Genomic DNA, 25,551 nt, shown 5'->3' with positions numbered 1-25,551 from the left:
TAGCATGTAATCTTGACTCCACTCAAATGCTCAGCAAAAAAACAATTGATTTAAGCTACAAATTACCAAGGTCGATTCAATTAAGCTAATTTGCCCCCAATCCCCAAACCTTTTTTTTAACAGTTGTAATAAAGAAGGGAAAATAGGGCATCAACAGAGCTGGTAGACACTGGAAACAGTCAACTCAGAGTTAAAAGCAAACACTCAGTCATTCTTGCAATAGTCTGTGGGAATATTCGCTCCAGCTTTCATCACTTTAATGCCCTCAAAAAGCTGACAAATTCAAGAATGGGCTTCAGGTGTGGTAGACTCGCAGGCACTGCTGAATCGACTCGTTAAATAACAAGACTCTCCTATGTGAGGCTCATTTTTAGAAAAGCTGGTATTGGCTTTTCCTTTAGGAAGTATTGACTATTTATATCTTGTTTGTACAACTCTGTGCTGAAAGAACACGTGTAGCAGAGTAAGAGCTGTGCTGTGTGCCGACATGAAATACAAGGGCAATGAAGTGTTGCTTTGCTAAAGAGGTATATCATCTTGAATTTGTGGACTGTTGCTGTTAGCCTGCTAGCCATGCTAGCTCTGGCAGTTTATGCTTGCTCTTCTGTCCAAATTATTACCAATCCCGCCTGCTTTCTGCATGCAAGTACAGTTCGCCTTGCCAATTCTGCTCTGTCTGCAGCTCAAAACTAAGCCTCAGCAAGACTGAACAAATTGCAAGAAAAATTGCTTATTTCTCAACATATTTTTTCAGCAGTTATAATGAAAATGTTTTGGCAATACGGCCTTCATCAGCATAATGATTGCAGTGATGAGAGCCATATAATAAACAAGAAAACATGTTCTTGGCTAATCAGATTTTTAAATTATTTCAGATTCTATTTTTTTAAAGAGCAGACTGTTCTCAGCTTAATTGGAAAAGAACCCCACATAAACCGTCACCAGGTTTTCTCTCATAGTCGCCATAAATGACAGTTTTGTGGAGTGAAGATACAGGAGGAGCTTGAGTTTCTAAGAAAACTGTAATCCTCTTTACTGTCACCCCAGGCTTAGCTGGAACCAATCTAGCTATATTACCCTATCTGCCCCTGCCCCTATGGACTCATGGAGCTGATATCCCATTTGATATGCTGTATACACGGCTGTCTCGACGCCAGAGGGGAGTGGTTGTCATTGCACTCACCTTTCCCAGTTATTACATGCTCTGTGGTAGTAATCTGATTCCTCAATGGCACTTTCTCTTTCTGTCTCCTCTCTAACTTCTCCCTTGGTGTCTGTCTTCTCATATCTCTCTCCTTCTCTCCCTTCCTCTTCCACTCCATTCGAAAAGGCTTCTCCCTGATAATACTTCAATGTCAAATCCAGTCAGAAAGCTGTAATTCTCAGAGGGCTGTGTTTTGGCAGGCAACGGCACTGGAGGAGCTCCCTGCGTGTGTGAGATAATGCTGCATCTGACTGCTGGGAACTTTAGCTGCTCTGTAGTGTCATACCAACAGTGACAAGACATCCCTAGTGAATAACGCAGAGGAAGTAAGTAATACGCTAAAGTACATAAGTGCACAGGATTGTATATGTGGTATATCTTCACGTGTGCACCAGACACCATGAAGGTTGACAGAGTGTGTGACAAGTGTCTACATTTGCCTCACGTAATTGCCTGCGTCATTACACACAAAGGCGCCTTTGGGGGGGGAAAAAAGAGTTTGGCCACAAAGGGACAAAGCAAGCTTTTGACTGGTAGCCATGGCAACAGAGGAGATACAGATAAAGGGCTGCCAAGAAAAGCCATGTTTAGATTACAGCGTAAAACACTTTTGTCTGAACATTTAATCTCACACGGGCTGTCGTTTGCAGTCTTTCCTGTGATAACAGAGAGGTGATGCAGCGTAATAAAAATGAATGTGGGATGAATCATTAAAAGTTGGCTTCCATGGCAGCTAAATAGCCGCAAGTATGTGTGTGTCTGTGATTGAAAATGAGAATGAAAAAAAGAGACAGAGACAGGTATAATGTCTGTAGGAGGCCATTTAGAAACTTGCCCGGAGTGACAGAAAGAGGAATAACAGTGACAACACATTCTGCCAGGTGCTACAGGGCATGTTGATATGTTGCTGTATGTGAGGAAGATGAAGAGTGACAGAGAAACAAAGATACAATTACAGAGAAATAGTAGTGCATGTAAACAAATAAATGAATATATGCGTGTGGACATGTGAGTGTAAGTCAAATGTCATGTATGGGTTCCATGCAGGACAGCAGTGTTCAAGGACACCTCTTCAGTGCACTCATCTGTGCGATAATGTCCGCTGAATCCCTCGCTGCTGGCCATTTCTTATGTATGTGTGTGTATGAGCAAGAGAAAGAGAGAGAGAGAGCACCACAGTGTGAATGTGTGTGTGAGCAAATGCACATGTGTGCATTTGAACATCTTATGTACTCACAGGATATTTCTCCAGAGGTTCTGTCAGTAATGCGTCTCCAAATATTGACCGGCAGTACTCTGCCATCTTGGCCTGCTGCTTTGGTCTGGGAATCATCAAACACACAAACACACACACACACACACACACACACACACACACACACACACACACACACACATACACACACACCCCATCAGGATTTTTCTACTGGATGCCAATACGTACTGAATATGTATCCCCTTAGAGCCATTAATAGCCAAAACAAACAAGATGACAGATGAGAATTGCCTCCCTAAAGCTCTGTAGATATAAACAAGACGGCGGATTTGGCCTAGTGACGTTAACCCAGCCAAAGATAAACAGTGCTGAACAATAAGGTTGACAATCATAGTCAAATGATCTGCTGACTTACGAGTCCACATGGTTCTCAAAAGACAGGATGACGGGGAAGGGCGAGGTCTTGAAGGCACACTCTGCAATAGCCTCTATCACCTCCTAAATACACAAATACAGAGGAAAAATATAAAATTATAATGTAACTACAAATTACACTGAATACACACCCTAAAGATAGAATGTTATTAATATACTTTGAGAAACATGATGCATAGTAAAAATGATCAATGCTGTCACTGGAGAGTCAAAAGAATTCAAATACCCTTGATTTTTGATTTTACATAGCAGCCAGAAAAATGTATAACTACAATGTTGTGATTCCCTACATTTCCCAGGATGCCTGAGGGCTGCCCACAGTGAAAATGCCCAAACATGCTGAATGAAGGAGAAAGCAATATCAACAGTGATACGATAAGAAGATAGCCTTTCATGATACAGAAAAAGAAAATTAAACCCTGCCTTACTCCAAATGCAATATGTCTACATGGCGTTATGGTCTTCTCTTTGCGGCTTTGTGTATCACATGAATGTATCAGTGTAACATCAGTACAGTGGATTTCTATTGTCAAGCTCCTTTATGACTATGCTGGATGTCAACATAGTGTAACATTTTCTGGTTAATAATGTGAAAAAAAAATCCCAGAGAGCACATCATATGTAGCTGTTCGTAAGTCGAGAGTGCCATGTCATTCGTGTCCCACAAATTTCAACACGGATAAGTTTACGGAAATGGGAGCTGAGGCAAGAAGTGCTTAAATCCAGTGAAGACAGTTCAACATCTGATATTGGATATCCAAGCCACTGATTGTCTAAGTCAATTACACCGCCATTAACGACAGTGTCAGTTCAGTTAATGCCTTCATTTCCATTTGCTCCATCTCCTCCAATAAAAATCTTTGTCTGTAATTCAACCCTCTCCATCTGTAGCTCTTTTCCGTCCCCTGTCTTTCACAACTCTTCTCTTTTTGCATTTCACTCTCAGTCTAATTCCATTAGGCATGTTCTACTTCTTTTGTTACTCTCATTACATCCAAATTTCCTCCATCAATCAATCCAAACACCATTCTTTCTTTATCTCCTGTCACCTACTCTGGCCTATTCATATCATCCTCCTATTCATGTATTTCTTCTTTTTGTCCTCTCATCTTCTGAGTCGACTAAACACCCCTCAGCAGCTCTGTTCAGGACCATTCAGTGTGTTCCTTTCCATTTCAAACTGCCATCTGCTGCATGCATGCCTAATTTTGTTTTTCCCCCAACTTTCATTCATTTTATCATCTGTGTCTAACTCTTTATCTGTCTGTATTTCTACCTGTGTGTTGACGTCCCTGCTGTATATAATGTTATTAAAACCATTAGTCATGCACAGAATTAAATACCATCTACAGTTTAAAGCTAAAGCTTTTTCTTTGTATTTGCTTTACTATTTTTTAAACAAGCTGCTGCATTGTGGTGTCTTGGTGTTTGAGGCTGCAGATCAGTGCTGCTGCAAATCAGTGCTGCTGCTACATACTAATGCATCATGCACTGTTCTGCAAAGTTGCTTTCTTCATCCTTCAATCTATGTTTTTCTTCAGATAATGACGAAATAAAATCTTCTCTGTAGTAATTTTGATTTAAATGTCAACAATGATTGGTTTTGGCTAGACTACACTGAATCAAATGTTCAATATAATCTGATGGCTAAAAAGATAAAAAAAATGTCAAAACTTTTCATTGACTAAAATTACACTAAAATAGTGACTTTTTTTTTTACTAAGACAAGACTAAAATGCCCAGACTTTTAGTTGACGAAAACTTCACTAGAAAACAGAATGACCAAGTATGATTAAAACTAACAGGACTAAGACCTCCGCGTTGAGAGGAGCCAGATGAGGTGGCTCGGGCATCTAGTTAGGATGCCTCTTAGACACCTCCCTGGTGAGGTGTTCAGTGCACGTCCCACCGGTAGGAACCCCGGGGAAGACCCAGGACATGCTGGAGAGACTATGTCTCTCGGCTGGCCTGGGAACGCCTCGGGATCCCCCGGGAAGAGCTGGACGAAGTGGCTGGGGAGAGGGAAGTCTGGGCTTCCCTGCTTAGGCTGCTGCCCCCGCGACCCGACCCCGGATAAGCGGTAGAAGATGGATGGATGGATGGATGGATGGATGGATGGATGGATGGAGGACTTAAACAAAGACTAGCTGGAAAAACTGACGTGATGATGAAAATATACTTTTTTTGGTTTATTTGGTTTTATTTTAATTGTACTTTCAAATACGTTGCCTGTTTTATACTTCTATAGTGTAATTTACGCCCTTTGCAAAGTTATATGTGACTAATTGCACAGTTCTGTTTTTCTTATTTGTATTAATTCATATTGTTTATTCATTCATTTATTCATTTTAACAATTTGATTATGGAAATAAAATTCTTTGGTCCATTTTGTTTAAGGAGATTGCACTTCCACATATTTATGTGGATTTTTTTTCTGTTCTATAGTTACTTCTACAGTGTAATATATATTGTTACCGTACAGTTCAGGTGTTCTTATTTGTAATATTGATAATGAAAACATATTGCTTTGGTTTAAAGAAGATAAAATGGTTTAAATAGTTAGGTATGAGAGGATAAACATCTGAAATAATCAACCAAAGTAATGGATAAAAAAATACAATAGTGAGCTAAAAGCAATGAATAAATGGTTGAAAGATCCAGCTGCACACAGCAAACTTAACCAAACAGACCTCAAAACTGGCAAATCAATGATGTAGAGACTATAAACAATATGCATTCTTTGTAGTGTTACTTAACATCCACTTTAAAATCAATTCAGATTAACACATTTGAAACTTGACATGTAGTTTAGATGAATGGGTACTTGAGTTGATCTGATAGAGATGTGGGAGTCAGACAAAACATCATACAAAAAAGGTTGAGAGTCATTGAACTTAACACAGCTGGTTGTGGGTGTTAGCCAAACCTCAGCACTTAATGGACATTCCTCCCAACCAATCAGTGTTTATTGCAGTGGATGGATGATGTGCACAACATATGGATTGTATCTTCTCTGTGTCTGTATATAAATATATTAAAAAATGTATCTCCACAGAAAGATGTTACATATGTTGCTCCCCACCCCCCACACCCCACTCAACCTCCTTGCCTAAATCGCTATCAGTCTACTCTACTTTACCTTGAAGGAGATTTCCGTTGTCATGGTGAAGCCGTGAGTGATGACAGGCTCTTCTTCTGTGGTGCGTCCCTTCCAGCAGTCCAGTTCAATGCAGCGGCACCCTGACAGGAGAACCTGTTTGTACATCTCGACTGAAGAGTTTCCTGCGAGCTGGCCAGCTGCATCCGCACATAAACAAACACACACACACACACACAAACGAACAAACACCACTTCAGATAACTGTTATATTGATCCCAAAGGTATCAGGATACCTATAAAGGTCCCCCCACTATTCAAGAGCTCATTAACCACATTAGTTACTAGCATGCAGTAAAAACAATACAATCGTCGTTATCTGAATCAGGCAAATCTCATCACCCTGTCACCATTAGCAAAGCAATTATCTCTTCACATAAGCAGCGTGCTTTCCTCCAACATGGTGGAAACTGTGTCAAACTGAGAGGCAGATCTGTGTTCTCACTTCAGGCGGCATCATCCATTCCCTCTCGTTTTTTTCATTCCTTTTCTCATTTTCTTCTCACTCTTTCTTTCTCTTCTTTTGATAGACATCCTCGTTCAACCCTCATTAGGGAAACACTCTCTTTACATAATGAGTTCATGTGTTGTACACTGTCTAAAACATTAATTTACCATGGAACAATAGGATGGAAATACATCAACACAAATTAATATGTTGCACAAGCTGCTGTCAGTCTAAAAATAATTTGTGGATCTTTCTTGTAAAATTATGAAATGTAAATAAAGGACAGAAATGTATTCTACCATACTTGCACCTCTCTGTTGCCTATTATAATATTACAATGTGTCACATTACATATAGTGATTGTGAGGAGGAAATCAAGGACCTGTTGTTTGTTTTTCTCATTTCTTCATTTTGCAGGCCTATTACAGAAATTCCATTTTTCCATCGCTGGAGAAATTTGATCCACTTGATAGATTCAATGCTCTCCAGTTCCCCCCAGAATAGATTTGAATAGATGAATTCTAATATCCATTGAAAAGAAAATGGCCTCTGTATGGCGCTTGCCATGCTTGCGTACTGCCGGGAGCCAGTTACTGTGACTACCACTCTAAAGAAATATTTAACTCATGAATATCAATGAATTGAGTCTCATGGCATGACTTGATTGGATAACCTCTTGAGAGGTAATGCAGTAGAAGGGGCCTGATACGCACGAGCACATCTGATTGACTGACCAGTGAGGTATAAAGTCGGGTGTGTTCACTTGTGCATCCATAATTGTATTTATAAATGAATGAGTAACCTGTTCATGTGTAGAAAAATAAAGATGCGTGCGTGCAATCAGTCAGGAATAAAATCGGCTAGGGTGAGAGCACGTGAGTGCAAATCAGACTAAGAGACAGATAGAGCTTATATACAGAACAGATTTTTGATGTGTTATGTGTAAGTGTGTACCTGTGAGGTATGTGTTGTGTGATGAGTTGATGAAATAGTGGGAGAGGGGCAGAGTCATGTCTTCACTCTGGTCCAGCTTCTCGGGTGGAATGATGCTGTTCTCCTCACCGTTCAGATACCTGGCGAAGCCCTCCACCGAGATCTGACCTGCACAAACAAACCACAGCACACAGGCATGTTATTCAAGATGATAAGTATAAAAAGTCAAGTCAGTTTTTACAAATATCACAAATCACAAATTTGCCTCATTCTGTACAGCAATACATCGTCCTCTGTTCTTAGACCCTTTGTTTGAATAAGGAAAAAAATATTTGTTGCAAGTATTTGGTCATACATCAAAATAACGGGAAAATTAAAATTATTATAAAAAAGACATGCATGTGTGTACCAAATCTCATGGCAACCAATTTAATTATTGTTGAGACACTTCACTGAAAACCACAAATTTTGACCTGCGGGTAGTGTGATTACAGTTAAAGTCACCAGGCTCATTAGAATTTACCCTCAAGGGGGCATGAATAGTTTTCATCACAATTTCATAGAAATCAATCTAATATTTGTTAAGGTGTTCCAATCTGGACAAAAGTGGTGGACCAACTCAACAACTCAACAAAGTAATACTGCCCTCCCTTAAGCCATGCAGCAAAAAATGTACGCATATATACGTATATGTTTGAGTGTTTATGTATACAATATACACACACAATATACTGTGTACATATTGTATACTTGCAGGTACATTCAAGATAGCAGTTGTTTGCAGCACTGTGTTCAAATAATTTTAGGTTACAGTACAAAAATGATCGTAATCATTAATTAAAGCCACACTGAGATTGCATTAGTAGTTTAAATTAGCAGGAAGCCTAATTCAAAGCCTTTAGAAATATTTAAGGTGCAAAGCTAGATAAAAGTCCTCTGATTTCACAAGATTGTTTATAATACACAAATCATTTTCTACATTTCAGGCGTACCCTAACCCTAACCCATTAACTTCCACTAGCACCTCTACTGTCTATACTAAGCAAAAAAAAGATCTAAGAAAAGTACCCTTCAAGCTCTTCTTTCACTGTTTGATTTGTTTGGGTCACTCATGTTAAGCTTTGCCTTTTTGCTGTCATCACTGAGCTCATGTCTTCACTGAACATACTGCGGAAAGTGAATACTGCAAATAAACACTTAATAATGCATTTGAAAAAACGTTCACATCTCCAACTATCCAGACACAGGATTAACATTTCCATAAGCATTACCATACACATCACACGCTGCACCTGCATGGATTACATTATGTTCAGCGTATAACAAGTGCTCAAAGCGAAACCAAAACACTTGCAGCCTCCTCCACCCACACATATACACGCTCACTTGACGTTATGCTAAATATGCTAAGTAATGCAAGCTTGACGGGTGCAGCAGGTCCCTCCGGCCACTTTATGCTAATTAATGCGGTGCCGCCCTCTGCAGAGTTGCTGGACTAATTAACGCTGGCTGCTGTCTGTGACATCTGAGCTCAGTCGCATTCAGCGTCTCACTCCCTGCTGACTGCCAGGACATCCCTTTGCCAGGCTGAGACATAACCTCTGTACCACACTCACACACACATACAGATATGGACACAGAGTTTCCCAAGTTCCCATGACATTTGTAGGTCTAATGGGGAGAATTGGTGTTAACATGGCTGGGATTAGAGGTCTACCTGAGTGAGAACCAACAGGTGTTATTCTAAAGGTGTGACTTGTGCAGTTAGATCTGAGGGGAGGAGAATATGAAAGGCTACATCCAATCCATTTATTTGTTGGCTTTTGGCCACAATAAAGATTGTGTTCAGCAAAGAGGAAACTGCACAGGAAATTCATTCTGATTTAAATGATAACCTATAAGATAAGAGTGGACACAAACTGACAAAACCACTGACAAAGAGCTTCCTCTCTACAATCACCGAACATGAATATGCAATGATATGCTACCAGCCACTTTGGATGTAAAAGACTTCAAGTGTTTTGTTTCATTTAGCATTTTATTCATTCACTTTAAACAATATTGAAAAGTAAGCAAACACAGTCAATGATAGAACACTGAGGAGATGGATGAATGGTATAATATTAGCACAACTGAAGATAGAAATAGATGAAATGAGACAGAGAAAGCAACAAGGAGAGTAATCAGAAAAGATAACATTTTAAAGTAACAGTTTTCTACTAAATTATACAGGCAAATGCATCTATGAATATTGTACACGCATCCACAAAATGCTTTTTCAGTGAATACTAAAGTAAATGCCTATGCACACAGCCACCCATAAATGTATGTACATTTCTACATGCATGTGTGAGTGTCCTTGAAAAGTGTGTCTCTGAGTGTGTGTGAAGGTTGCATGTGGAGCCCTGGACCCCTCTGCAGAGCAGATGGCAGCACTTCCTCCGGCTAGATAAATACTTCACATGGGGAAATCTGTCACTGGGACAGAGAAGGGCAGGCTTCCAGAGAGCCTGGGACAGGATGAACATACACCATCACAGTACGAGCACATCACTATGATCAGAGTCAATCACTGGGCGGTCAAACTAGATATTTGAATGTGGTTTAAAAAATGATTTAGGGATTCATTTTGTCACACATTTGAAAAGCCACAAAAGCAGGTATTTTACTCAGGAGAGATTATAACAGCTACAACAGCTTTTTAGATAATCAGTCTCCTCTGCCAGCAAAGATAAGCATTTTTTAAATCTATTAACAGAAAACCTATCTAATAATAGCCTCCAGACAATGTTATTCGTTCTCCAAATATTTTAAGCTATACTAAACCAAGTATTAAACTTCAGATTTGCAACATAATGTCAAAAGTTTTGGATGAACAGCCATATGTAGGTAGATAATCTGAAGATCTATTGTACTAAGAAGGTTGAGCCACATCCACTGTTGCTGCATGGGAATCACTAACATTTAACTCATTATGTGGCATAAAGCTCAACATTTGCCATGTAATCAATAACCCCATTCATTTCAATCTTTGTGCACACAAATCTGACGTTTGCAAAATGGAAAAATTCTTTATTCCTAGAAGTTGATAAATGAGAACAGGATAGACAGTGCTCACGGGCCTGACTAGAAGTCTTTATTACAGTTTTTGGTAATTTGTAGGTCATGAAATAATACACTGACATTGGATTACATTGGATGTACTGAATATATGAATAAGCATAAATATTTCAAATAGAGGTAGGATCCTCAACACTTGTTTGTGTTTTCAAAAGGGAGAAAACAACCCGGTTATTTGCAAAATAATAAAGGGAACATGGTGTAAATAAGTCGCCATTTTTGGCACACTTGGTCAAGATGCTTTCCAGCACAGTTAAAATGTGAATTGGCACATACCCGACCTTGCTGCCTGATATCTGGAGTGGGATGTTCTCCAGTTTTGGCAGCTCTCTGTCCACTGACACTTCAGACAACATGAAAGCACAACGTGTCCAGGCGTTTTAGATTTACTGCACTCATCCATCTCGGTTCTTCATGAATTATTCTGTGCCACTTCTGATGTTTAAATTTTAAACTTAAAACTGCTCCTCATATATTGTGAGGTAACTGGAGAAATATCTGTTGTAGTTCTCATTATTTTTTATGTGCAGTGTGTTTTTCATATGCAGCACATTTCACGTCAAATTGATGAATGTGTTAATTAGTTTTCTTGTGCTTTACTTTTTAGCAGTGGTTCTTTTTTCTCTAAATGTGTTTACTACCCTGTCTGGTTGAAATTTTCACATATGCTAGACCTCTAATCACACCCACTCCTGACTGATGGGGGTGTTCGGGTGTGACACACCCTGCAGTCTGCTTGTACATCACTGCAGTGAGGTGAGAAGTTGCTCTTTCAGTTCAAGTGTGTTGAGCTCCCTCGGTCACTGTAGATTCCTTTATACAGGATTTTTTGGGATTTAACCAGTACAATCGTCATTTACACATATTATGGATCATATATGGTGTTTATATCTCCTGAAGCACAAACACACACACCTGCGCTTTCCAAATATTTCTCTTAATACAAAACACAACAGCAAACTTTCCTGGCTCTTGTGTGTACGTGTGTTCAGGTGTACACGTGAGCATGTTAGTATGCCTGCATTTGTACTGACAGACATTTGAGCCACTGACCTTTCTGTGCCAGCGAGGTATTGGCTTCATATTTGTCCACCAGCTGCTGGACCTGTTCTGGTTTGAGAGGAGGGTAGAGAATCTCATTCAGACGAGGGTCTCGTTGTTTATTGTTGATGAATTCTGTCATCTGCTCCACACTGAGGTATGGACGACTCTTAGCCCCCCTGAGAAGAGAAGAGGAGAAGAGAGGAGAGGGAGAGTGAGAGTGAGAGGGGGAATACAAATAAGGAAGCAGCAAGACAGCATGAGAATAGTTACTAAGCAACATGTTGAACAAGAACAGAATTCCAAAATTGAAATATAAGGAAATGAAACGAGGAGAAGATGATGGGAGGTGGAGCGGTAATTAAAGCGGCTAGGAGATGTAGAGAGGGAGAGCACCAGACGCACAAAGGAGCTGAGGATTAAATGTTGTGTTGAGTAAATCATGAGATTTGATTAAAACGCCTTTCATATCTAAGCCTGTTCCACTAAATTATAATCTCCATATCCTCCTGGCTCTCCTGCCATCTCACTTAACTGTGATTAAAATCTAGATTTATGACTTGGAGTGGCCCCGGTCGTGCTGGCATGCTGCCTCAGCGGATGGTCTGAGTCCCTCTGGGCCAAGGGGCAGATCTGCTTTTGCAGCACAAGGAGCCACACGTCCAGGCTTGAGGAGTCACAACCAAAGCCATTACAACACACTTTCATAGACTAATTAACTGCTTATGATAACTCTAATGGGCTAAAGCAGGTGTCTTAAACCTGCAAAGCCATATTGCCCTGGCAACCATTATCGAGTTGGCAGTCTGAAAAGAGCTACAGATGGCTGTAAAACACCTTATATCAAATGAATCACTCTCACATTGTTTCTTAAAATGTCTTTATTTTTTGGAGGTTGCCAACATGATTACTTCCCTAACTGACCTTTAAAAAAAAGCAAAGACAACTGAAAGAAACATGGTTCTTACACGTCAGAGAAGATGTGGTCCAGCTCAGACCGGGGACAAATGTTGCTCAGGAAGAGAGTATAAACCTCTGGAGTGAAGTCTTCTTGAGGGATGGAGTCACTCTGCAGCAGACAATGAGAGCAGCAAAGTCAGATACATGATGGTATATACATATACACAAATTATGGGGCAGTATGTGGCCTGGTGTGTCGAGAAACTGTGGAAGAACTACAAATCTTTGGTATCTGTAAGTTCCGAATTTTGCTTCCCTAATACTCATAACGAACCAACAAAAATAAAATACTGCTTTATAATGAGATGTTTGAAAAAGACCAATAGTCCTCTAGTAATGCTGAATATTATCAGCTCTTTTGGGGATTATTGCACCTGTATGCTGTGCATGCTTTCTTGCTATTTCTTAGGCTTTTTTAAGTTTGTACACAATGGACTTCATGCAAGAACATCTTCATATTCTTATCCCAACCTTCTCTTTCTTAAACACATATTCATACAAAGTTTTCCAAGAGTAATTCAGAAAACTCACATAACTGCACAAAATGGATCTAATATCTTCTTGTTAGTTAATTTTTAACTGTGCCCATTGCTCGTGTTTAATCTGTCCCATATAAATAAACTGACTACTTTACCTAATATCTTGTGCAGATCTCATATGCACAAGTTAAGTCAATTTTATTTATACATCCCAAAATCACACATTTGCAGCCATGATGCACATCATGTAGTTGCAGTGAACAGAAAATTACTTTGGTTACATATCCAAATCCACAGCCATTATGATTCTCAGGTCAAACAAGTGTTTTCCCCTGTAGAGACAGGCAGACTATTTATACATGACTCATATAACAAGCCTGGACCACTTGTGAATTTTGTTTTATGTAAGAGAAAATGATTGAATGCCACATTTTCTTTAGTCACTTGTACATGCCACTTTAACAGAAATCATTTTTTAAAACCAATTCTTGCATGAGGCTCACTGAAATGCACAGAAAATGTTCTCCTGGGTTGAGGAGCCCTTCTTTAGCATGATTTGTCAGACTTGCACAGCCTGTACACAATAATATTTTTTTGATGTGCACTGTTGCTGACTGTTTAACTGAAAGACATCTGTCCACCATCCTGATGTGTGTATGAGCAAGACACATACTTCAATGCCATGGTATGCTCTTTAGCTGACCCCGACCTCTGGTCTCCCTCTGGAAGTGATTACTCACAAATATTTATTACAAATGCAAACAACTAAGACAAGGACCGCCTGGAAATTGCACCTTGACTTCGACAAAAAGCTGTGGCCACAAGGGCTCCTCTTAAGGCACTTTCACACCAACAGCAGTTAGTGCGCAGTCCATTCGGACCAAAAGCTCTTAGTTCGGTTAATTTTTGTTGGTGTGAAAGCATCAATCGCACTTGGGTGCGCACTAAATCAAGCGGACCGAGACCTCCAAAAAGAGGTGGTTTCGGTCCGCTTGACTCCGCACCAAATGCCGACCTACCGGAAGATGAGGGAACGTCAATCGGACCAATTTTGATTCGTTTGCAGGTGTGAACGCGGACCACACCGCAGTCTGTATGCTACATAGTAACAATTTTACTGCCCGGTGCGGACCAAATAATTGAACTAGTGGTGTGAAAGCGCCCTTAGAGCTATCCGAGCCAAACAGGCCTGATGAAAACACAGCACGCTCAGCAGCAAGCAGTAGCATTGTGCCACAAGAAACAGAGCAGAACCAAACACTCTCAGAAAGGAGTGAGGGAAAAGTGAGGGAGATGAGGAAGGATGCACAGAGGGAGAGCGATGCAGGTCAAGCCCTGCCGAAACTCAATGAGTCATTCTAAAGACCTTGGTGTGTGCTATGGTGTGTATGTGCTTTTGACTGTGAGTGTGTTTGAGGGATTAACAGCTCTACCATTTAGTTGTAATTACTTGTGCGTTGGAACAACAGCAAATCCCACCAGACCTTCATACAGCAACACGTTTTTACCTCCTGCTCTCTCTCCTTGTGCTAATTATGTATAGCTTGTTTCATGTGTATGTGTGTGTGTACGCCTGTTTGTATTTCAGCGTGTGTATGTGTTCATTTGCTACAATGTGTCTGCCCCACTGTATATGCATATGTTTTAGCGGTGTTCGGTTCTACTAGACTGCTTTCTCCCACTTCTAAATATGCAAATTGCTTGTTACTGCTAGAATATAGAGGTTGTTTGTTGTGTTGGGGTAATGTTTACTCCTCCTTGCATGATAGGGCAGCTTCCCCCTAGAGATATCTGAGAGAGGTAAAGATAAAACAGCTTTTGTCATCTCTATTGCTCCCACTGGGTCTATTTGTTTCATTACAACCAAGGCTAAATCAGTTCTGAGTGGGAAGTCATGCAGACATCCAGAAAAAAAGACTACAAACAAATAAGCAAGACGGCAATCAGCTGCTGTTTCAGGGGGACAGAGAATGAGCTGAATGTTGAGAAGGCAGACTGATGGATGTATGGAGGAGATGAAAGAACTTGAAGACTAAGATAAGAGACACAGGCGGGGACAGAGGAGGAACACAAAGAAGCGCGGGTTCAGAGATTGAGGAAATATGAGGAGACAGTAACGCTGAAAAAAAGAGGGGATTTCAGTATTTTGGTGTCTCACTCTTCCAGAAGGGAGGTTACAGTTTTCCAGGGCTGTCTCGACTCGCTTCCTGTCTGCTGAGAACATCCTGAAGATACTGTAAAGACACAAAAACACACCCTTCTGAGAATTCACAGAAAACCCCAAAAAGACAGAGGTGTTTTCACTCAGATAGATACTAATGAAATGATTACAGCTTTTAACTGATACTTATTTAGGATATCCTGTGAGCAAAAGATGCTGAAGCAGCAGGAAACAGTAATAGGATTAAAGGGGAAAAACAGAAACTAAAAACAATGCAACATGGTTGTTAGGAAAATATGCAACCAAAAGCTCCAGGGAAAAAATACAGTGTGAAAAACAAAAATTAGACAAACAAGGCTTAGATGAAAAATTATTACCCAGAAAAAAACAAACAAACAAAAAAACAAAAACAAAAACAAGAGCTGTTTCTGATCATTTGTCTTTCTCAGTGATATACAATAAAGGGTTTGACTGATTTAAGTGACTGCAGATGTGCAAATGTGATAAATGTGTAAAATATATAAATATTCACTTGATGTAAATGGTATGTACAATATAAAACACATTGACTTGCATACTGCAGTTCATCTAAACTCCAAACAGATGGAAACACCATATGCACATAAAAAAATATTTTATGTAATTCTTTATAAAGACTATAAAAAAGAAATGATGAGCAAATAAAATTGCATCTGAATTTCTTCATATCATTACTATCATTACCATTTCCATAACCATTACAATTGCTGCCATAATATCCCAGTTTCCCAGAGTACTTCTCTTGTTTAAATAAACGAAATGCATTAAATTAAATAAATTAAATTGACAAAAACATTGCAACACATGTATCTGAATAACTCATTATGAGACTCATCATACACTGTTCTGCCTCATCAATCCTTCTGAGTGCAGAGAAAGGCATGCTTTATCTGTGCGGTGGGCCTACTGTGCTGTTTTATGAACAATAAATCATATTTACTGCAATGAACTCCAGTGTCGTTACAACTACCTCTGGCTGTTTGATCTGTTTCCACTGGCCGTAGCCTGTTTTAATTACATGCAGAGGTATGCCTGTGCGGATCCATGAGCACATACTGTATGCTCAGTGGGGGAGCGGAGTCAAGCTGACATTAGTCGAGCTGACATGTCCTCCCAGCTAGGAGGTTAATTCCCTAAACGGCAAGGAGCGTGTCTCTGCCTCTCTGTGTTGACACCCACTGTTTTCCTCTGCGGCTCTGAGGGAGGTTATCGCAGAAGTTCACTGTTGCCTGCCTGAAAGCTCAACTTGACTAATGGAGACGGAAGGAGTTGGATTTTCAATGAGCTGATGACAAACTTGCTGATAAAAATCTTAAATGCACAAAAGTTGCACAAAGAAGGAAATTCTCACGCTTTTCACATACTGGCACATTTGTAGCTATAGCAAGTGATGGATATAAACAGGGCTTGCCCAAGGCACACTACCACATACACGCACACACATTCACATGCACAGAACTAATAAGGATGGGTTCTTGAGACAGCAGTAGAAATAATGGAGCAAATTTTACTGCAGAGAATAAAAAGGACAGTATTGTGAGGAAGGGAGGGGGGTAACATATTCTTAACAAATGCACAGACATATAAAATGTGTGTAAACTGAATCGTATGCAGCAGATGACAATGAGAGAAGGCAGTAGACGACATGAATTGATCAAAAGAGCAGAGAGGTGGCAGGGGAGAGAAGGATGAGTCACAGAGACTTACTTCTTGACAGGGATTCGCCCCTCAGGGTTGAGCTGCAGTTTCAGTCGAGTGTATCTGCAGTGGACAGAGCACACGCCTTACACAACATGTAAACAGCAGTTTGTCTTTGTGAGTAAAGCACTAGCTCAAAATGATTTGCAGATAAGTTTACATGTGTGACTGATGTACATGTTCATTTGCCATGTCTGTCTATGAGGGATTGAGCAGATTCATTTGACAGCGCGTGCATCTCTGTGGTATGACTATAAAACACACAGCGACTGACTTCACATGCAGAGTTTTCTGTGCATACCATGAATATTTGGTTGTGTTTATATGTCAGGTTCGTATTTTGGCTAATCCCTGGAAGTCTTGCATTGGCAGCACAAAGCCATGCAGCAGCAACACAGGCAGCGCAGCCTGGGCTATAAATAGCTTAGCTGCAACAGGAGCCATCATTACAGGCTGGGCTTTAAGTGGCTGCTGGCTAATAATTAATATCCATTACAGTGTCCACTTCACAGGGCAGGCCAGTTGCCACAGGCAAAGTCACTGGTAACTATAATAGTTAACGGGATCAGACCGTCTGAGGTTCTTTTTCTACAAAAAGAGAAAAATGTGAAGTGAACAACATGAGTGAGAATGAACTAGTTAATAACAGCTGACGTCACTTAAGTAGATTGACTTTTAAAAAAGGAAATTATCCTAAAAGAAAGATAAGAAAGGAGGCAGTGGGAGCAAAGAAATAAGGAGGGAACAGTTGGAGGTGTTTCTTGATGCCCTCATCTGCTTCTGCTAAGTACTTGTATTATTCATTAAGGCGTGTGGGGGGAAAACAGATTACTTGCATTCGTGTCCTTTTCTTTACTCACTGCTTTCTCTTTCTGTATCCCTCTCTCTCTTCCTGCCCGCCCTGTCATCTCTTCCCCTCTAGTTACCGCCGACTAAAACAAATATTTATTTCTGAACATCCACTTACTTTTTTGGCTCAAGATGAAATAGAAAACAACTGGCATCTGGCCATTTTACTAGCACAGTCACAGGTCTTTCAATTGTAAAACAAGAGTTTTTAACCCTAATAGTTGATGCAAAAGACTAAAATGATTTGAGGAGCGGCCTTAGTCCTATTTTATTGATGTCAAAAGAAAATCTTGTAGCAAGCAGCTATTTGAAGACATGCTGGGCCCTTTTTTGTCTCCTGTTGCTGGGAACATTTCCCATCTATGCTGCCCACCAAAATGTATCACAGCCTTGCGAGCAAGCGACCAGAATTAACCACATGCAGAGGAACATCACTTCAGGATTAAAGTGTCCTCATGTTGTAGCAGTGTATGACAAAGAATCGCCTTTGTAAGCAAGCAGTGCACAACAACTGCTGCTGTGAGCAACCAGCGTGACTGCAAAACCTGCTCTGTTCAATTCTGTTCAACTCTCTGTGTTCTGTGTGGTCGATGGCCACTTTTACTGTCTCATAAGTCAATTAGCCTCCTCAGGGGTGCAAGTTAATGGCTTCTGCTCACTGATAAACATCAGACAGCTGGGAGTTGTCACCCAGCAGAGCCCATCGTAATTCCCTCAATACAATATGGCAGATTCATGTTTAAGTTCATTCTGCATGGGCTTCACTCAGTCACTGACTGCAAATCAGCTGTGCACCATAGATCAGTGGGTGTGTGCTTCAATTAGATCAATATGAATGTGGTCATGTAAGCCGTTATACACAGTTATTACACAGGATCAGAGGTGCCGTGGGGTTGATTGATGATAAAAACTGTTTCATCGGACAAAAAGTCATTGATGAGGGCTAGCGGGTGATTAATGCAATAGACTGGACCCAATGATTTGGTGGCTCCCTTTTATCATTAGACACCACCAGTGCTGCACGCAACCATTTGACCTGTTTACAGATCTACTGTACTGTTACTGGTCTATCATTATGTAATTCAAGCAATACAAATAAAAGAAACAGCACCATATGAATGCACACTCATGCAGGCACACTTTTCGCTGGTTTAGAAGCAGATAAGACATGAACTAATACATATTTCGAGCTGTTTTATTAACCCCCACTCTGCTTTCCTGACTGATTTTTTCTCTCCTTACTCTCTCCATCGGTGTGAGGTGGAGTGACCTTTATAAATTTAAACCCTCAGGCTGCCTAGTGGAGCTGTAAAAAGCAACACCTTGCCTCCTGTTTCTGTGTGTGTACAGTACATGCCTGAATATGCTTGTACTGTATATGTGTAAAATAGTCCATGTGAGCCGGTCAATTATGTTGTATTGCATACGCTGCGCTTAGTGTATATGCACGTTACAAAGATGTCTTTGCTTGCATTTATAAGTAACCACTCGCTGTGTATTTAGAATTTTGTAGTGGGGGTGCATGTTGGCACAAGAGTCAGTCACATGTCTCCTTTACAGAAGACACCTCATTTGGTTCTTCTTGCTGTTTCTGTTGTTGATGTGACACTCATAGGGACTGACATTTTTTTGTTTCTAGCAGATCTTATTTTCATATTTATCTTGAGAACTGAGAAATGTATCTTTCGTGTGGCCGCTTGTGTAATGTGTGTGTGTGTTTGTATGTACAGTATAGATAGCATGTGTGTGCGTTTGACATACGCCTTCTCGAGACAGGCCTCTCTGGACATGTTCTGTACGAACAGGTTGGATGCCAGGCTGAACAGCTCTTCTGCCCATTCCTGCAGTAAATAAAACACACGCACACACACACGCATATGGAAAAGTGCAAACATACAGAAATGCTCAATTCTAGACACACTGATAACTGTAGACGACTTAAATGAGGTGTTCCTTAGCTATGTATCGTAATAAATAGACACATTGTGTGGGTTAGCTGATAATTTCCATCTGAAATCAGAAAACACCCTGGTGTTAGTTTATTTTAACGTTAGTGTTCAAGCATGACCCAGCAGATAAATGGGGCCTTTATCCAAAGCATAAAAAGCCTTCTATCTGAACACAGAATAAATGGGAAGTTGCTTTAATTCCAACCTTTCAACTTTTCATCACCACCTATAAAACAAGGAAACTGAGATACTGATCATATTATTGTTACACAGCTTTTAATGATTTCAATTAACCTTTGTGTCAATTGAACCATCATCTATTTTAAAGTTTCAATTCTGGACTACTAACAAACTCATTTGTTAATATAAAATGTTTTTGTCTCTATGCATTATCTGTATAAACATGTCCCTGCAGGTTTAGCATATCGCTTTAATCAGTCGAAAACATTTCTGCAATCTTTATAGGAAAAGGTTTAATAAACATTTATCACATAGACATGAATTTAAGACCTCAATTAAAACATTTACATTTTTAAAGTTGAGAGAACAAGGTTTTCGCCCAATAGTAACACACTCTGCATTTAATAGCTGCTTTTAGGCATATCTTAAACAAGGTTGCTATCACTGTCATTTTCTTGTTATTTTTCTAGTGCAAATCCTTTACCTTAGCCGTCTCCTCCTGGAAGGCCATGAAGTTCAGATAGGTGATGTTGACCATGTCGGGGCCGCTCGCCACTGTCAGCATCCTGTTCTCCATCTTCCCCGCAAGTGTGCTGACATCCAGTAGCTCACGCAGCTTGGCTTCCTTATGAGACACAAAAAAACACAAAGAGTCAAAAATGTGTCATCAGCAAGATCAAACTGAGCCAATGAAAGTCATTTAGCGAAGGTGAAAGGTGTATTTTCATATCAGATCACATCAGTACCAGTAAAATGAGCTTATTATCCCAGATGCATCCTAACTGCAGATCAGCCAGACCTGCATCCAAAAACTACCGCAAACAAAACTCCCATCAGTGGAAAGGCAAATGACATGAAACAGACCATGGAATATACATGGTCTGTTTTTTTCTTTAGGAAGTGAGACACAGCCCTGCTCTGTGTCCCGGTATTTTGGTTTGATGTTGCTTCCCAACAAAGATCTGAATGCACTGAACTGAAACAAGGCCTGTCAGTATTTTGTAGTTTACACCTTGTGTGACAACTGATCTGTGCGATTAATGAGAGGTCAGCTGTCTGAGGCAGACAGTGTGAAAAGTGAGGTGGGAGGCTGCGGCCTCAATGGATCATTGCGTTCCATATTATGGGCTATAAGAGCAGCGAATATGACAGATTACACAGCACTATGATAAGAGATTTTTCTAGTGTAAACACATTTACAGAGCTAGAGGAGAAGACTGATATTAAATAAATGACAAGGGTGGCTGGTGGTGACTTTAACTCTCAAAGTACATAAATATCACAAAATATCTGCAGGGGATTTATGGTGTTATTTGCTATCAGTGACTATGATTACTCTCCAAATCCTAAGAGCTTACTGGTTTTCTAACCTTGTTTTTATTGTGGAAAACAATCTATCTTCTGATCACATTTTAAGCTTCACTGTGGAAGACGTTACAGAGAAGAGCAGCCGATTCACAGCAGTACCTTGTAACCAGGTGTAACATCACAGGACAAAACATTGCATAAAGATTCATGTGTGAATTCACTTAGCTGAGGAGATTCCATAAGGAAACCATTTGTACTAAGAAGGGTAATATAATCTTCAGATTTAATACAGCTTTAATCCTCTGTAACCTTAATCATCCTTGTGCTGACAAATTCAGCAGGTCAAATGAGGCTGTTGTAAGAAGTCTGTTGTCTCTTGTAAGAAAACAATGGATGCTGGCAATGGTCCAAATCATGCAGAGAAAAACTCTAAAGAATGTGTATTCAGTGGAGTTAAATGTCTAAGGAAAACTAAACCAAACTAATTTTAGCAAATATACATTTAAGCAGCTCATATTTGGTGCAAATCATATAAAAACAAACTACAATGAGTCCGAGGTGCAAGAGGAGAATAACAATGATCGTTTTCTCTCCTTTGCGGCCCAGTACGCTAGCAGCATACAAAATAGTTCCTCTGGCTTAATTAACACAACAAAAAAAGCACTGTAAAGGATTTTGCCGTGAAAGCAAATGAGCGCCCACTAATTTAACCAATCAAACAAAGAGCATTGTGTGTTGTGTCACGCTGATAAATGTCCTCTACACGTCCCTCACGCCCCCCAATCAAATTGTGCGGCTTAGTGGCGCCCATTATTATCATGCTGAACTTTTCTGAGGCGATAAATTGTCCCTTTTGAAGAATCTGTCCCCTCTGACAGCCTGTCTTGTCTGTCCTTCCTTTCATACAAGGATTTTGAGTTTTATATGGCTGCGTGGAAAACTAGTTTATCGAAAAAATATGCCTTTCTATAATTTCTGGAGTGGAAGGAATAGAGACAACTAGTTGCATTTTCTGCATGTTGTAAGAAAGTACAGGTTTTCAGCAGTGTGCAATTTGCAGATACGCAGACAAATTCCCCTCAATCAACAGGGTTAAGAGTTACATGATCCTGGTCTTGACCACCAATCAATTGCACACAAAGTGCTGATTTGAATGGGAATCCATCACTGTCCGCTTATGTATTCTGAATGCCACCAACGCCATCAATCAAAGCATAAAAGCCACTTTCAATTTGCTAAAACACACAATGCCAAAGTATCCTGTGAGGGATGCTTTGGCAGTCTGCCAAAGATAAAAGGCTTCTGAGAACAGACAAGACGACAGTAAGATGCATATTTCATTTATTACAGCACTCGAATGTTGATGCAGTTTGATACTGTTTTGATGCTACTTGTAGCCATTAGCTGAACATAGAGCTCATTTCCTCATAATTAGTCAGCGCAGGGGTGATCATGGAGGGAGCTGCAGGCACTCACAGCACATCAACTGAAGAAATATCAGCATTAAGTTGAACTTGGCTGGACAGAAATTAGCTGATGTCAGGGAGACAGACCCTGCTGGACAGGAGGATGAGGAGAACAGAAGAGAGAGCCAAAAATAAAGAGAAAAAGAAGTAAAGCCATGAAAAGGGAAGAGAGAGGGCTGAGAGTGCTCAGCCATGTCAGTAAAATGTAATTTGTGCTGGTGCATTGTGGGAGCTGTTGGATGCATGCCTGAGGTCCCAGTTACCACAAAGATGGGTGATTTAGAGCCAAACAGGAGAAGGGTTGTGAGTGGGGGGGTTGGGGGTGAGGTGGGGTTGGATTTTGAACGATTGTGTGGTTGAAGCAAGAAGATGTTTTTGTGATTCACAACATACTTCACATAGAGAGGTAAGCGTCTGTACAACATAGTCATGGAGCTCTAATCTTCTATGTGCAGAGTACATGCGTATGAATCTGTGACGCATATCCACACTTGTAAGTGGGGTTTTTTTTCAGCCATTCATGGCGCATGTTAGCAGATGCAGTTTGTCAGTGATGGAACTCTTCTCAGTCACTTAGCATTCAGGTGGAGTAGCAGCCTGAGGAAATACACAAACTTCCACTTCCTGCCTTACTTTGTCACAAGGCCCAACCTGTCATCAGCCATGCACTCAAACTGTGTCACACTCTGTTGGGCACAAGGGTAAGGATTCAGATTGGCAAAGGGAAGTCAGCCACACCTCAGGTCATTAAACCTGCAGCACGGCACCTGTCTAAACTCACACACGCCAGCTTGGAAACACACAACCGTGAATGCACACACATCCTGCTGGATTCAAGCAGGCACAAATCACACATCTGACTGCACACACGGTCACATGTATGGGGACATCAGATCAAAGGAAATGTCAATATGAATGATTGATGATGGCCCAACTACCCACACACATGCAGCTCATCACTCCTCTTTAATATATCACAACACAGAGCTGCGATACCGTATATTAACAGCTTAAGTCGATGCATACCAAAATATAAGAGCAGTTAATCTATAGGACATTATAGTTCTGCAGTCTATCTTCCCTCCCCTGACAGAAAAACACTTTAAAATGTGACAAAAAGAACAACACTAGACTTGTTATATGCGTTTATGTCTGTAATAAGCAGAACAGACGATGCTTCACAAAGGAAGGACTGTGATTCTTATACTGGAGTGGTGTGAAGTAGCAGCAATATTTTATGTTTCATGAAGTGTTTCCCATAACAAATATGCTGGGCCAGTTGAAATAATTGATTAGGTGTCAAGGGTACCTGCTTTAATAAGTGAACAGTGCCTTTTTCAAGGAAGGTGCTGCTGGTGTACAAATTGATGATTTGTTCAGAAGTCATGTGGAAACTACTTTTCTCTCCACAAACTCTCACAAGACGTTCACAGTGTGCACCAAAACAAAACAAAAAACAAACAAACAAACAAACAAACAAAAAAAAGACATTTTGGTTGGTATCTTAAGGACAGATGCACTTTGGTTGACCATGCCAGGATGTGCAGCTTGTGGCTGTTCGCACTACATTTTTAAAGAATCTGCACTTGTTAACCGGAGAGATGTTTACGAAGCTCCCATTTTTAGAAATAATTTTAGGGGCTTAGCATTTTGGTAGATGTTAAGTGTAAACACTATTTCATTTATATGAGCTGTGCTAGGTATTTGGTAGTCATCATCAACTGTATACCATCCCATATGACCTCAACCTTCCCCACACTTATCTCCTCATTAATTCTTAATCCCTTCTTCTAAAAAAACACCCAATTAAGGATCTCTAAGCCCCAGTGAACCACAGGTAGAGAGAAACATGAGCAGAATGGCTTGAAAATTATAAAACCAACTTTAACATCAGGGTTCAGATTGAATACAGCTTAACATACAGCGCAAAGACAGTGTAGAGGAACAGGACTGCAGGTTACAAGCAGGACACCAATTCTCCTGCTGTTGGCTAGCCTTGTTAAGTAACAGAGTGGCAAGATGCTGCTGGTGGTGCAGCAAAAAGCCTCTGGCATTTGGAAGGAAATTATGGGAAATCAAGCTGGGGGTGATGTGCTCATTCTGCCAACCAAATATTGTTTTGTCATTTATGTGCACCCATGTGTGGGAATAGATGTGTAGTGGTGGCTGGATGATGATCTGCCTTAAGTCAATTACCTTGATAGGAATTTACTGTGGTGTGATTGTTTTTTTATAAGCGTGTGTGTTTGTGTGTGTGCAAGTGTATCTGCTGTTACATGCATTTTCTTGTTTATCTGCCTGCATGAGTCACAGAGTCTGCAGAGCTTTTCACCAGCAGCAAAGCTAATCCTAAGACGACTCTCTCTCCTGGTGATGCAGTCATTTATTTAAGAGGGTCATGCTGCATCCGCAGAGCATGTTTTAAACATTAGCCACCTCATAACTTACATCTATGTATGTTTTAGTGCTTTCTGTCTGTAGACAGAAAGCACTAAAACATTGATCCCATTAGAAGAGCCCTGTCTTTTTCACCAAGCTAGAGCTACTTCCCGCAAATGACTCTCCTAATTACCGCAAACATGCATACAAACACTCACACAAACACATAAGTACAGTCACAAAAAAGATATCACATTCTTCAGACATACAAATACCTCAAACTGCAGCAAGCAGGCACATGCAGACTGACACTGTAAAATAAATGGTTGTTTTTCCTCTTACACACAACTTTATTTGCAGTGATTTGGACAGCCAAATGTGTGATATAGTAACATCTCAGTAAAGTATAGCCATCTACAGTTTATCACAATGGCAAATAATAAGGCTACAAATATGAAGACACTTAAAAATGTAATCAAAAGTTAAATAGACTTGCAGCCAAACAGATTGTAGAGGCTCCATGCAAAAA

The 25,551-nt window shown here is 40.3% G+C and overlaps 1 protein-coding gene across 2 annotated transcripts in view; it reads right to left on the bottom strand.

The window, feature by feature from the left end:
- Positions 1 to 25,551, bottom strand: part of plcb1l (phospholipase C beta 1-like) — a 107,432-nt gene that overhangs the window by 27,174 nt on the left and 54,707 nt on the right. For both annotated transcript variants that reach the window (XR_009927302.1, XM_062437242.1), the window contains exons 4-13: positions 20,354 to 20,494; positions 19,502 to 19,581; positions 16,901 to 16,954; positions 15,152 to 15,227; positions 12,523 to 12,623; positions 11,567 to 11,733; positions 7,415 to 7,561; positions 5,995 to 6,152; positions 2,836 to 2,918; positions 2,442 to 2,526 (exon numbers count right to left, since the gene is read on the bottom strand). Coding sequence is in view for 1 of the 2 variants with exons in the window: in XM_062437242.1 (XP_062293226.1) it covers positions 2,442 to 2,526; positions 2,836 to 2,918; positions 5,995 to 6,152; positions 7,415 to 7,561; positions 11,567 to 11,733; positions 12,523 to 12,623; positions 15,152 to 15,227; positions 16,901 to 16,954; positions 19,502 to 19,581; positions 20,354 to 20,494 (1,092 nt within the window). In the remaining variant the exon portion in view is untranslated. The remainder of the gene's footprint in view (positions 1 to 2,441; positions 2,527 to 2,835; positions 2,919 to 5,994; positions 6,153 to 7,414; positions 7,562 to 11,566; positions 11,734 to 12,522; positions 12,624 to 15,151; positions 15,228 to 16,900; positions 16,955 to 19,501; positions 19,582 to 20,353; positions 20,495 to 25,551) is intronic.

The sequence above is a fragment of the Scomber scombrus genome, chromosome 17 (genome assembly GCF_963691925.1).
Source record: "Scomber scombrus chromosome 17, fScoSco1.1, whole genome shotgun sequence".
NCBI classification, from domain to species: domain Eukaryota; kingdom Metazoa; phylum Chordata; class Actinopteri; order Scombriformes; family Scombridae; genus Scomber; species Scomber scombrus.
The sequence above is the reverse complement of the archived record's forward strand: the minus strand, read 5'-3'. Positions and strand labels throughout refer to the sequence as shown.